The following is a 14,691-nucleotide window of genomic DNA, read 5'->3' as shown; positions in this document are numbered from 1 at the left end:
TCCCAGCCCCAGAGCCCTTAAAGGGGCATGGTCTGGCTACAGTGCCTGTGCCAGTGGCAAGCCTGCCAGCACCCAGCCAGCAGACCCTGCACCTGGCATGGCATGAGCCAGCCACCCGCTGCCACCCAGCCCTCAGCCTCTTCCCAGGACCAGGCTGGCAGCTCCTAGGAGCCTGCCCAGGGCCACAAGAGCCGCCCGCCTGGTCTAGTGTGGAGATCGTGGACATTATCGAGGTTTGGGGGGGGAGGCCTCCAGCGTCCACGACCTCCACACTAGGCACAGGAATGCAGCCGTCTAGGGCAGGATAGCTGCCAGCCTGGCCACCAAAGGCCACATCCAAACCCAGGAGCAGGTTTGCATGAAAATCAAGTTGTTCCAGTGAGACCTCCCGACCCTGAGCCCTGCACTTAGAACATAAGAACATACGAATGGCCGTACTGGGTCAGACCAAAGGTCCATGTAGTCCAGTAGCCTGTCTGCCGACAGCGGCCAACACCAGGTACCCCAGAGGGGATGGACCGAAGACAATGACCAAGCGATTTGTCTCGTGCCATCCATCTTCAGCCTTCCACAAACAGAGGCCAGGGACACCATTCCTACCCCCTGGCTAATAGCACTCCACAGACCCAACCTCCATGAATTTATCTAACTTCTCTTTAAACTCTGTTATAGTTCTAGGCTTCACAGCCTCCTGTGGCAAGGAGTTCCACAGGTTGACTATAAGAAGAACTTTGTGTGAAGAAGAACTTTCTTTTATTAGTTTTAAACCTGATGTCCATTCATTTCATTTGGTGTCCTCTAGTCCTTATATTATGGGAACTAATGAAGAACTTTTCTTTATGCACCCTCTCCACACCACTCATGATTTTATAGACCTCTATCATATCCCCCCTCAGTCTCCTCTTTTCTAAGCTGAAAAGTCCCAGTCTCTTTAGCCTCTCTTCATATGGGACCTGTTCCAAACCCCTAATCATTGTACTTGCCCTTTTCTGAACCCTTTCCAAGGCCATATCTTTTTTGAGGTGAGAAGACCACATCTGTACACAGTTCTGAAGATATGGCGTACCATAGGTTTATACTTCCCCTCCTCCTTCTTCCCCTGGCTTCCCCCTTCCAGCTCCCTCCTCCCAGGTTTCCACCTCCCCTCTCCCACCCTCTTCCTTCCCCTCTCCCACCTCCTTTTCCCAGTCCCCCAGAGGTTAATCCCCCCCACCCCCAGTTTTGTTAAATAAAGAGAGTTTCTATTTTTGAACACGTGTCCTTTATTTTTTACATCAGGAAGAAGGGGCTCGGGAAGGGTAAGTGGAAGGAGGTGAGAGAGGAATGGGGCACGAGCCCCCGATGGGGAGGACTGGGGTGGCTCTGCGGGCTCCTTGGGGTGGAAGCTTTCCTGTAGGGCCTCCTGGATCCTGATAGCCCCCTGATTGACCTCCCCCGGATGGCAGCCTGCGGCAAGTGCAGACGGGCTGATGGTCGAGTGCTGAAATGTGCCGAGTGTGGGCATTCAGGGCACTCCAAGACAGGACTACTTTGATGTCCCCATCGAGTTAGACATGCAAGCGGGGAATCCTGAGAACTGTCTGTCCGGGGTGGGGGTCAGGTCCTTTTAAGCACAGCCCTCGGCTAGCCTGAGGAAGCAGCTCCACACCTTAAGTCCTAACCTGATGCCCTGACGGCACTGGTTCTGGCCAGCCTTAACTTCGGTTCAGGGTCCGCTCAATGTGGACATGCTATTTCGAATTAGCAAAATGCTAATTCGAATTAGTTTTTAGGTCTAAATGCACTCGTTCGAATTAGCTTATTTTGAATTAACTAATTTGAATTAAGTTAATTCGAATTAGTGCTGTAGTGTAGACATACCCTATTTGCGCAAAATCTTGCCAATGTAGACGTAGCCTATCTATATCTTTCTCACTCTCTCTTAACCAGCAACTAGAATAGGAGGCTAGGCTAGGCTAGTATAGGCCCCAAAAATAACAAAGAGAAAATGATTAAGAAAGGTGTAATGAAGTTCCTTATGAGATTTCCTTATAAAGGACACATTCTACTATCTAAAATTAATTCCTATGAACTGAACTGTACAATTCCTCAGAGAAAGGTAAACAACAGATAACAGCCTAATGGTGGAACTGCTCATACCTGAGCAAAGAAAGCTGTGCTGGTGACTCGCTGGTTTTCTGATGGGGAATTTACCCAGGGAAGGAGGCTCTGTATGATCTCCACTGTTATTAGTCCAGATCTTTGCAGAACCCTGGAAGACAAAAGGAACCACTTATGGGGCAGACTGTGCACTTCAATAGCTTAGCTGCTATGACCATACAACTCTAAAACCTACGCATGGAAGCTCTGTGTTTCTTACCCAGGGCACCCCGCACAAAGCTATACCTGAAAGTTCCCTGTCAGTCACTCTATTTGTTGCTGATCCCTGAGGATGAAGTGCTGTCTCCTAGATCTCTTACCTCACCAGCAAACACACCCCCTCGTGGTGAGTCTGCAGATTTTCAAGAAGCATCCAAATTTTCTGCTTCCAGAGAGTTCTTATCAGCTTCTCATTCATAGCCTTGAGAAGCACAGCCTCTAATGCTTCAATAGAAAGCCTGGGGGAAAAGAGGCACAGAACTGTAGTAACCAATAGAAATGCACAGCCTAAGCAGTCAGGAAACCCGAGTTACTTGTCAGGTCTGTTGTTCATTGACAGTTCATCCATTGACAGTGTCCTGGGGACCACTGTTTTTGGAAGGACTTAATTCCAGGAGGTATTTCAGTCTCATACATCTCATATTACTAGTGTTGCTATGGACAATATTTTGCAGTCACTTTCTCCTATCTGCAAGGTGTATGGGCACTAGCACAGTACAGTAATATGGAAAAAATACACAACCAGACCCCAAAAGCTGGGACACAGAGAGATTAGTGATCACTAATGGATATTTTGGGGCCCTATGTCCAGCGAGATGTGACAGGGTGCTGAGAGCTTGTAATTGGGGTCAGTACTCTGGTAACTACTAGTACTAATTAGCTTCCCCAGAGAAAGCCTAATTGGATAGAAATGTACCTGATTGCCTGGCTAGAGTGGGGCTATAGAATCAACAAACCTATTATCCCATTAATAAGGAATCTGCCTAAAGGGACATCCACAGGAGTTTTTGAGGGAAACAGAGAGCAAAAGAGACAAAATGCTAGAGGCATCTAGATAGACTTATGTGTAGTGCTGTGGAGGAGCCGGTGGTCGTGGTACATGTAGGTATCAATGACATAGGGAAGGGTAGGAGAGATGTCCTGGAGGCCAAATTTAGGTTGCTAGGAAAGAGACTGAAATCCAGGACCTCTATGGTGGCATTCTTGGAAATGCTTCCAGTTCCATGCGCAGGACCAGGTAGGCAGGCAAAGCTTCAGAGTCTCAATGCGTGGATGAGACGATGGTGTAGGGAAGAGGGGTTTGGATTTATCAAGAACTGGGGACACTTTTGGGAGAGGGGGAGCCTATACAGGAAGGATGGGCTCCACCTAAACCAGGGTGGAACCAGACTACTGGCACTAAACATTTAAAAGGCTGTAGAGCAGTTTTTAAACTAAGAGATGGGGGAAAGCCGATTGGTGGGGAGATGCACGTAAATCGCAGGGAGACTTCTCTTAGAGGAGAATCCGTTGATAGAGATTCTCTAAGCTGTAGTCAGAAAGAGAGGACAAAGAGACTGAGGCCTGAGGAGGCCTAGATAGTAGTGTTTGTGTTGCCAGAGCTTGGTGGTTTCAGGGAACTGACCTATAGCAAGCACAAACAAGACTTTCTCATATTAAAAGCAGGTGATGGTAAGGTGCCTCATAACCCTGAGAACTCCTGGGGAGTGTCACACAAATGTACTGGGATTCTCTTTGTTTTGCTCCCTTTCTTCTAATTACCTGCAAGGGTTGCCCTCACATAGTTGTTGTCCTTTTTTAAATAACCTCTTTCGGCTGCTCATCCTGGGCAAAGGCATCTTTTGTCCTAGGGTTTGGCTGATCTGCTGCAGAAGAAAAGTGAACAACTCCGGGAACAGCTCCTGCACAGTTTTGCTCAACTGCAATGCTGACACCACTTCAAAGATGGCACATGTTGCCTGAAAGGAGAGCATGGTAAAAGAAGAGGTCTCTTCCTAACACTATCACACGCTCTCCCCTTCTGATACCTGCTGGACTAAATTCTCACTCCTGTCACTAACTTGATGAATGACCGAGAGCAATTCACTCCATGTGTGCCTTAGCGTCCCATATCTGTAAAAATGTGTACGACCTATCAAGGCATGTTATGAGTTGCACAAAACATTTGCAAAGCACTGTAAGAAATCTGATTCAAAGACTTTCTAATTGCCAGATATTATTAAGTGAATCAGCCACATACTCTAAATCTGCCATCTGTTGTTCCACAGAAAGCACAGCTGGAATCCAGGAAACAGGACTTCAGAAAAGAAGTGCCCATATGACAATATTATACCACTCATCTAGCTTTCCATCAGCATGTTTGTCACAAGGCAGAGAAATACATGTCTGTCATCTAACTTACTGTGAGAGGTTCAGCAGCTGCTAAATTCAGGTCAGTTTCTGTCTCTGAGGTCATGCTTCCTTCTTGGCTTGTTGGAGTCTTTATTCTTTCTATTAGGACCTTCAGGACTTGAGGGGCGAGCAAGGGATCTGTCCCCAGAGATCTCCACAGCTCAGTGGTGTCACTGCAATTTAACATAAGTTATATGTGACCCCTGGAGACTTTTGTGGCTCTGACTATATGCATCATATTCAAGTAAAGAACACATTTTCTCCTTGACTATGATCAGGGCTCACCAGCCGCGCTGTCCGGCGATCTGCGCATGCACAGATCGCCCGAACCCGGCTCTTCCAGGTTACAATCTACACGCCATGGGTGAGTAGATTGTATTATTTGTCAAGCCCTGCCTATGATGAGCAAGTTCAGAGTGCTGTCCTCCTTATATGGTCCTCATGTTTTACATATTGAGTTTCTAGTTACAGAACTAAGTTAAGTTACATTTCAGGTTACATTTCTACAGTGCATGACTATTTTGGGATCCTGGAGGTATCCCGAAATAGCTACCCCACATTTACACAAGCAGCCCGTTATTTTGAAATATTTTTCAAAATAATGGGCACACTATTTTGCCATCCCAATAAACTTTGTTGCATGAGGGATAAGGGATGGCTTGAAATAGCACATTATTTCGACATTTGGTGCTGTGTAGAAGCGCCACATTTCAAAATAGGCTATGCAAAATATGATACGCAATTTGCAGAGTGCAAATTGTGCATCTTATTTCAAGTTTAGGGTGCTGTATAGACACAACCTTAGCCTTACTGCACCATAGCCATTAATGCTAGACTTCAGAAGGAAAGGACACAGAGCTCTAATCACAGTTCCTGTTTTCCTACTTCTCAGTAGATATGGAATCATGAGCATGTGATGCCCAAAGATCTAGGGCCTGGGAGACAAGTTGAAGAAAGAAAAATGATCTTCCTACTAACTGGATGTACAACTATGAGAACAAATATTTGTGGCTAGCCCATGACCTCTTCACAAATGGCATTCCCTGGCCTCTATTTGCCAGAATGGGCATGTTCTGTTCACTCCCTATGGGGCACCTGGCATTGGCCACTGTCTGAAGACAGGATCCTGGGCTAGATGGACATTTGGTCTGACCCACTACAGCCGTTCTTATGTTCTTAGATTCCAGCACAGATGACTGATAATTCAGCTAGGGATGTTTGAATGAAATGATAGATATGCTTACCGCCCTGTCTTTAAGTACCAAGAATGACAACTCCATTCCAGCAGCCATACCCTTCCTGATACCAAAAGCCTGGTGCCCTATCCTTGCTAATCAGCCAGGAATTTGGATTTGAAGCTTTCATGCTACCAGAAAACGAACAGTCACTGGCAATTTCCAGGGTGATGTTAGTTCAGGGGTCTGGAGAGGCAAAAGTCCACTCCAGTGATGCCAGTAAAGGGAAGTCTTTAGGATGCCAAAGCAACTATTAATTAATGGAAACAGAATGAAACTTAATTTCTCCCTGCACCCACCTTGACATGGTCTTGGACCTTTCTGCAGAAAGACCCAAGCTATTAACCTTTAGGAATTATCTCAAACTGTCTGTGGCTTAAATGAAGCCTTACATCTTCCAGTGAAGCTGTGGGATCCATGGTTACCAAAATGAACACTGTAAGGAGCAGTATATACCTGTCCATCGGCAGACGTTTGATGAGGAGGCTGAAGATCACTGCCTCTAGGTGATGGTGAGCTAGAATGGACACTGCCTCCACCAGGAACTGCCTCAAGCTACCCTGCTTGATGGTAGGCATATGAATATATATTCTACTCAGGATGTCTGGCACCTGGACAGAATAAAACCAGAAAAAATGTCCCTTTTCCATTCTCTCCATTCATTCTGCAGAGCCAAAACGTTTATTTAGTCGTTTAGCAATTTGCTGTTCTTGTAGAAAATCCTCCCTTCAAAAAACAAGTATTTCGACATGGCTGCATAGATTTAACCCACAAACATTATGCATATCTCTGCCCATACCTGGCTGCAACACCGGGTTAAGACATGCTGAGGCCCTAAGCTATGTCAAGTTAAAGAGGCCTCATTGCATTTCCAAAAAAACATGTATTATTCTAACAGAAAGGACAATGAAAATAGAAATAATAAAGTTATCTATCTATCTATCTATCTATCTATCTATCTATCTATCTATCTATCTATCTATCTATCTATCTATCCATAGGCAAAGAGGCAAGTAAAAACTAGTAATTTGGGGGTATTTTTAGAGACCCCTCATTATCTGAGGCCCTAAGATGTAGTTCACTTAGCTTGTCTCTTGGGGCCGGATATTCTCTTTTTGCATTTTACTCGGAGTCTAATTTTTCCAAGCCTTTCATGGCTGGAAACTGTGACAACAAGATAGACAAAGAATCAAGCATCTTCCTTTTCCCTTGGGGTACGGCTACACTAGCTCGTTAGTTCGAGCTAGGTAGGGTAATGAGGGCAAGCAGAGTTGCAAATGAAGCCCAGGATTTAAATATCCTGGGCTTCATTTGCATGTTCCTGGGTGCTGCCATTTTAAAATCCTCCTTAATCCGAACTCCGTGCCCGCAGCTACACGCGGCACTGAGTAGGTAGTTCTAATTAAAGATCCTAATTCCATGAAGAGTAACGGTAGTTCGAATTAGGATCTTTAATTTGAACTACCTAGTCCATGCCGCATGTAGCCGCGGGCACGGAGTTTGGAGTAAGGGGGATTTAAAAATGGTGGCGCCAGGGAACATGCAAATGAAGCCCGGGATATTTAAATCTCGGGCTTCATTTGCAACTCCGCTTGGCCTCATTACCCTACCGAGCTCGAACTAACGAGCTAGTGCAGATGTACTGTTAGATTATCTCTGTCTTCTGCTGATGATTCCCCCATTGCCTGACTCAGGATAGGAACACATATGGAATTAACTTCCAATCCCAGGGGGAGAAACAGCAAGACTTGTGTTCACTGCAAATGATGGCAAAGACCTGAAAGCCTGCAGGTTAGCCAGAAAAACCTCTCCAGCTTCTATTTTACCTCATCCAGCATGGCACCTCCACACTCCTTCAGGATGATCTTCATCCACAGACCGGCTGCTGTGGCACAGGAGGGGCTAGCAGACAGCATACGATCCAGTATGGCCTCAATAAAATCTGTGGCTTGTTCAGAGGGAAAGTACTTACTAACCACCTGTGGACAGATCAAAAACAGGAAAGATTGCAATGATAGTCGGCTCCAGTACTTTTAAGAAAGGAGGCCTAAGAGCTGTATTGGAAAATAATGTATTCATCAGCAAATTGCTAATTGGGCTCATATCTGGCAAGGCAATTAAAATTTTCTCTGTAATCTTTCTAGCTACCACATCTCTATTCTACACTAATAATATCAGGTTAGATCTTAGGTTGTACAGTTAGCACAACATTGTATGGGACAAACAGGATGTAAATTTCCAGTTTATATTCTATTATGTACATGACATCTTTTCACAAAATATAAAAATATGCAAAGAGATGCATGCACACAAATATAGGTTCAGGTAAACACACAAGGTGCCAAGACTGGTTTCTCAGCTTGATGTCCCGCTCACATATTTTCCCCCTGGATGGATGGATGGATGGATGGATGGATGGATGGATGGATGTGCGCGCGCACATGCATGGGCATGTTCATGCAACTGTCTGGAATCTGTTTGTTTTTTACATGGCATTCATAGCATATACCTATGAAAAGCATGTTACTGATTACCCATGAATGCCTCACTCCCATAGCTCGCTCCAAGTGTGGAAAGACATCACAAAAGCATAAAACAATCATAGAATCATAGAATACTAGGACTGGAAGGGACCTTGAGAGTTCATCGAGTCCAATCCCCTGCCCTCATGGCAGGACCAAATACTGTCTAGACCATCCCTGATAGACATTTATCTAACCTACTCTTAAATATCTCCAGAAATGGAGATTCCACAACCTCCCTGGGCAATTTATTCCAGTGTTTGACTACCCTGACAATTAGGAACTTTTTCCTAATGTCCAATCTAAATCTCCCTTGCTGCAGTTTAAGCCCATTGCTTCTTGTTCTATCTTCAGAGGCCAAGATGAACAAGTTTTCTCCCTCCTCCTTATGACACCCTTTTATATATCTGAAAACTGCTATCATGTTCCCCCTCGATCTTCTCTTTTCTAAACTAAGCAAACCTAATTCCTTCAGCCTTCCCTCATAGGTCATGTTCTCTAGACCTTTCATCATTCTCGTTGCTCTTCTCTGGACCCTCTACAATTTCTCCACATCTTTCTTGAAATGCGGTGCTCAGAACTGAACACAATACTCCAATTGAGGCCTAACCAGCGCAGAGTAGAGCGGAAGAATGACTTCTCATGTCTTGCTCACAACACCCCTGTTAATGCATCTCAGAATTATGTTTGCTTTCTTTGCAACGGCATCACACTGCTGACTCATATTCAACTTGTGGTCCACTATAACCCCTAGATCCCTTTCTGCCGTACTCCTTCCCAGACAGTCGTTTCCCATTCTGTATGTATGAAACTGATTGTTCCTTCCTAAGTGGAGAACTTGGCATTTGTCTTAAACTTCATCCTATTTACCTCAGACCATTTCTCCAATTTGTCCAAGTCATTTTGAATTAGTGACCCTATCCTGCAGATTAGTCGCAACCCCTCCCAGCTTGGTATCATCTGCAAACTTAATAAGCGTACTTTCTATATCAATATCTAAATCGTTGATGAAGATATTGAACAAAGCCGGTTCCAAAACAGACCCCTGTGGAACCCCACTTGTTATGCCTTTCCAGCAGGATTGTGAACCATTAATAACTACTCTCTGAGTATGGTTATCCAGCCAGTTATGCACCCACCTTATAGTAGCCCCATCTAAGTTGTATTTACCTGGTTTATTGATAAGAATATCATGCGAGACTGTATCAAATGCCTTACTAAAGTCTAGGTATACCACATCCACCACTTCTCCCTTATCCACAAGACTCGTTATCCTATCAAAGAAAACTATCAGTTTGGTTTGACATGATTTGTTCTTTACAAATCCAGGCTGGCTGTTCCCTATCACCTTGCCACTTTCCAAGTGTTTACAGACAATTTCCTTAATTACTTGCTCCATTATCTTCCCAGGCACAGAAGTTAAACTAACTGGTCTGTAGTTTCCTGGGTTGTTCTTATTTCCCTTTTTATAGATGGGCACTAGATTTGCCCTTTTCCAGTCCTCTGGACAAGGGAAAATGAATGGTGCACAGCCACTAGGACAGTCACCTAGTGTTTGTTACCTTAGCCATTTTGGAAGATGCTTGAAACAGAGCCTCAGGGTCTGGAGTTGTTAGTGCCTCACGGAGACAACTCAGCTCCTCCTCTGCTGACCCCAGGTTAGTGCACTGACCTAGGATAGAGAAAAGGAGAAAAAGTATGGCAACATTTAATAAAACTGAACCTCTGATCCATAGATAATCATACAGGAGGATCTATGGGGTATGTTATTACCAGCTGTGTGTGAAATTTTGGCCCCACTAAAGCCAATGACGAAATTCTTGTTGACTTTAACGGAGTCAGAATTTTACCGTCAGGCTATGTCTAGACTGCATCCCTTTTTCGGAAAAGGGATGTAAATTAGACGTATCGCAATTGCTAATGAAGCGGGGATTTAAATCTCCCCTGCTTCATTAGCATAAAAATGGCTGCAGCTTTTTTCGGCACAGAGCTTTGCCGGAGAAAAGCGCCAGTCTAGATGCTGATCTTGCGGAAAATTAAGCCTTTTCCGAAAGATCCCTTATCCCTCCGAAAAAGGGATGTAGTCTAGACGTAGCCCCTATGTCTGAAAGTTAACAGTAATGGCATGTGATTCATTGTGATTTATACAGGATTAAACAGGCACTGTATTCTGTGTGGAGCATCTTTCTCTGTATATCTGGTTTCAGTAGCCACTCTGCTCTCAGTATTTAAATCTAATCTCATAGTCAAGCACAACTCATGTAGATTGATCTGAGGTTCTGATTTGGAGGAGAATCCCTCCACTGAACTCTCATTGTAAAAGAGATGGGGCTGACCAAAAGCTTAGGTAGGAAACCCAGGATCTTCGCTCACTTCTAAATCATGAACTGTCTCTTTAAGGGAAAGCTGTCCTGCTCTGTCATCTCCCTCTCCCCACCCCACTCTGCAGAGCGGGGGCATATGGGCATATGGCGGGGGAGAGAGTGTGTGTGAGACAATGTGTGTGTGTGTGTGAGAGAGAGAGAGAGAGAGAGAGAGAGAGAGAGAGAGAGAGAGAGGGACATGCTGGCTGCCAGAGAAATCTTAGAAACAGTGCACTGCCTCTTTAGATAGGCACTCCGTTACTCACCATACTTCAGACTGGAGCAGCACTATTGTATGTGTCCCTCTCCCCAAACTCTGCTCTGCAGAGATGATGACAGGGGCAAAGGGGTCACCCTGACTTCTGCACGTCTCCCTGCTCACCTCCCCTCCACACACCACTAGCAGCAGATAGGATGGAGCAAGGTCGGAGAGGGGCAGCTGAACACATGCTGCTGGCATGCTTGCTAATCAGCTGAGCGCTCCAGACAGAAATTCTGGGGAGAAGGGCAGATCTGGCCTGTGTGCTATATTTTGTCCACCCTCTAATATTTGCAGATTATTTATTATTTGTGCAGTTCTCTTCCAGCAATGTACTTACAAGGCCCCAATCGTTCTGTTATATAAGTGTCGCTAACAAGACAGAAAGAATTACAGATGGAAAAAATGGTCATTACAACAATGAAAGAAAGTGAAGAGTTACTTACACCTGCTCATGGTCTCCTCACCTTGTATATTGAGAAGACAGTTGATACAGTCAACCACCCTCTGACGCGATGTTGTAACTGAAGCACAGGTATATGGTGCTAACAGCCCAATCAGAGATCCAATCTGATGAAAAGTTTCCTGAGGCTAATTTTAAAAGAATGAAGAATGAAAGTTCTCCGGCTATACTGGACATTATTTGCCTTCCTTATTGTGAACTCCATTACTGTACCTGGGTACGGCACATTGGAAAACATAATCCTTGTTGTACATGCAAATTGATGGGGTCTAAATTAGCTGTAGCACTCAAGAAAAATCTCAGAGTCATTGTGGATAGTCCTCTAAAAACATCTGTTCAACATGCAGCTGCAGTTAAAAATGCTAATGGTATGTTAGGAACCACTAGGAAAAGGGGGGTATGTCTACACCGGTGAAACGAGGTGTACCGGTAGTTCGGAATAGGCACCCTAGTCCGAACTACCTAGTTCGAGCCCCGTGTAGCCGCGCTACACGGGGTTAGAAGCAGCGGGGATTAAAAAATGGCGGCTCCCCGCTTATGCTAATGAAGCCCGGGAAATTCAAATCCCGGGCTTCATTAGCAAGTGCGGTATGCATACATTACCCCGCTAGTTCGAACTAGCGGGGTAGTGTAGACATACCCGGGATGAATAATAATATGATAAATATCATCATGCCACTGTTTCAAATCCATGGTACACCCACACCTTGAATATTGCAAGCAATTGTAGTCCTCCAACTTAAATAAAGTTAGGTTATAATTGGAAAAAGTTCAGAGAAAAGCAACAAAAATGATATGGGATATGGGACAAGTCATACAAGGAGAAGTTAAAAGGACTGGGACCATTCATCTTAGAAAAGAGATGCTTACAGGTGGGTATGATAGAGCCATATAAGATGATCAGAGATGCATGATATGGGTGTCCCTATATCTCTGACTGCCTGGGGCTGGGACTGGACAACAGGGGAGAGATCACTCAACAATTGCCTTGTTCTGTTTGTTCCCTCTGATGCATGTAACACCCACCACTGTCAGAAGACAGGCTACATGAACCATTTGTCTGGGGGATCCAGAATGGCCATTCATGTTTTATGTTCTTATCTGATTAAATAGAAATAGAAATTCAACTTTAACAGCGATAGAAATGTAGCTGTGTTAGTCTGGGGTAGCTGAAGCAAATGCAGGACAATGTAGCACTTTAAAGACTAACAAGATTTATTTATTTTTATTTTTTTTTAAGATGGTTTATTAGATGATGAGCTTTCGTGGGCCAGACCCACTTCCTCAGATCAGGAAGTGGGTCTGGCCCACGAAAGCTCATCATCTAATAAACCATCTTGTTAGTCTTTAAAGTGCTACATTGTCCTTCATTTTGCTTCAACTTTAACAGCCTGAGAGTATAGGAATGCATCTATGACACTGACACAGCCAACCTATGTGTGACCACAATAACTTAACAAGCGGCACTGCAATTGTATCAAGAGTCTATTTATAAAAAAGATGTGCTTCCTTATACAAGAGCATTTCACTGAAAGATTGTGTTGTCAGAATTTTCACTGACTTGCCCGAGGTCTAAGTAATGTAGGTCGCACTGTCAGATGTAAATATCCAGAATCAGATTCTGGACTCTGTTACACTTGTGTAAATCCAAAATAATGCCACTGAAGTCAGGGGCATTACCCTGGCTTTACACGAATATCACTGATCAGATTCTAGCTCTAATCCTTCAGTCCAGCTGCATCCTTGAGCATCCAAAGCTCCCACTGAAGTCAAGGGGAACAATCAGCATGCCAGAATGGCAGAACTGAGTCCTAAGTGTTAAGAACTCTCCTTACCAGATTTCTGGTGGACACATCGAACTCTCTGAATACATAGGCGACCATACCCCCTGCTGCACAACTCTCCACACTTCCTGAACTGAGCAGCTTCAGGACAAAATGGAGAGCTGCCATCCTCACCTGCAAGGGTAGAGATTATGCACGAGTTATTATTATCTCTTCTGCATGCAATATGAGACAGGATATGAGAGTCCTTTTGCTTTTGCTTTTATCTCTTTGGAATAGTGGCTGAAGTACAAATGATTAACACATCTGTTATGTAAATTCCTTGCAACACTGGCTACAGAAGTACCATGCAAATGCCAGTTTTCACTTTCAGGTGACACTGTAATTAGGAAAAAGGCAGCATTTTCTCCTATAAATGTAAACAAACTTGTTTGTCTTAGTGTCTGGCTGAACAAGAAGTAGGTCTGAATGGACTTGTAGACTCTAAAGTTTTACATTGTTTCGTTCCAGTTAACAAAAAATATCTACATTTGTAAGTTGCATTTTCACGCTAAAGAGATTGCTCTACATCACTTCTATGAGATGAATTGAAAAATATTATTTCTTCTGTCATTTTTACAATGCAAATGTTTGTTATAAAAATAATATAAAGTGCATAGTACACACTTGTCATTGTGTTGTAATTGAAATCAATATATTTGAAAATGTAAAAAACCACAAAAATATTTAATACATTTCAATTTTTAATCGCATTAATTTTTAGTTAACTGTGATTAATTGAAACCCTATTAATAATCTCAGCCTAAAAATGTGTCTCATTGCCAGACTCTCCACTGAGTGAAATACTTCCCAGATATTAACAGCAATACCACTATTCCACACACAATCTTACCTTAGCACTCTGATCACTGAGAGCAGATTTCACTGCCTTCACAATCAGAAACTTTCTAACTCTTGTCTCAGGCACTGAAAGATAAGGAGAAGTGTGCAATATAATATATCTTTGTTCCAAACACTCATGCTCCACATTAGAATGTGTCCTGTGCCCTATTTAAGAGTACTCCCAAGCTTCACTCATATACAGAATCAGCGGGGAAAATATAGGACCAGACTCTGATCTCAGTTACACCAGTCTAAGTCTGAAGTATTTCCACTTCTGTAAATAGCACCATCATACTATCCTGATGGAAATATTGTAAGAGAGTTAGACAAATGGAGGTCAGTGAAGTTAGTCTGTGTTTACCACCAGTATAGCAGAATTCGGAATCTATTCTAGAGTGTCTAATACTTATTCAGTCAGGAGTACTATTTTGTTTTTATCTCATTATTATTAACATGCATCCGCCACAAGATTACATTTGTATTTGTACCTTGAAAATATTTTAGGCTACATTCAGCACTTAATTAACCCTGTTGATTTCTGTGTGACCACATGGGAGTAACTTAGAGCAGCACTGGGTCCCTTTAGTGAATTTCCAACCCTCTGGTGATCATGCATCTAAAAGGGTGTCGCAAGGAGAAGGGAGAAAAATTGT

General features: G+C 43.7%; 1 protein-coding gene across 1 annotated transcript; it reads right to left on the bottom strand.

Annotated features, from left to right (window-relative positions):
* Positions 1-4,531: 4,531 nt before the first annotated feature.
* On the bottom strand, positions 4,532-13,323 carry LOC142826094 (maestro heat-like repeat-containing protein family member 2B). Its single transcript, XM_075918527.1, has 6 exons — positions 13,208-13,323; positions 11,377-11,500; positions 9,850-9,959; positions 7,592-7,744; positions 6,222-6,376; positions 4,532-4,703 (listed from the first exon to the last, which is right to left on the bottom strand). The coding sequence occupies exons 1-6, from the start codon at positions 13,253-13,255 to the stop codon at positions 4,532-4,534; spliced, it is 762 nt and encodes a 253-aa protein (XP_075774642.1). The 5' UTR covers positions 13,256-13,323.
* Between the last annotated feature and the right edge of the window lie 1,368 nt (positions 13,324-14,691).

The sequence above is a fragment of the Pelodiscus sinensis genome, unplaced genomic scaffold (genome assembly GCF_049634645.1).
Source record: "Pelodiscus sinensis isolate JC-2024 unplaced genomic scaffold, ASM4963464v1 ctg46, whole genome shotgun sequence".
Taxonomy (NCBI): Eukaryota; Metazoa; Chordata; order Testudines; family Trionychidae; genus Pelodiscus; species Pelodiscus sinensis.
This window is presented reverse-complemented; position numbering and strand designations above follow the sequence as displayed.

Bases quoted from the DNA above. Each gene is read 5' to 3' on its own strand.
- LOC142826094 (XM_075918527.1), bottom strand. From the start codon at position 13,255: ATGGTCGCCTATGTATTCAGAGAGTTCGATGTGTCCACCAGAAATCTG. The intron at 7,745-9,849 runs GTAACAAACACT...ATCTGTCCACAG, and splicing joins CATCTTCCAAAATGGCTAAG to GTGGTTAGTAAGTACTTTCC. The intron at 4,704-6,221 runs GTATATACTGCT...GTTAAATTGCAG, and splicing joins AAACGTCTGCCGATGGACAG to TGACACCACTGAGCTGTGGA.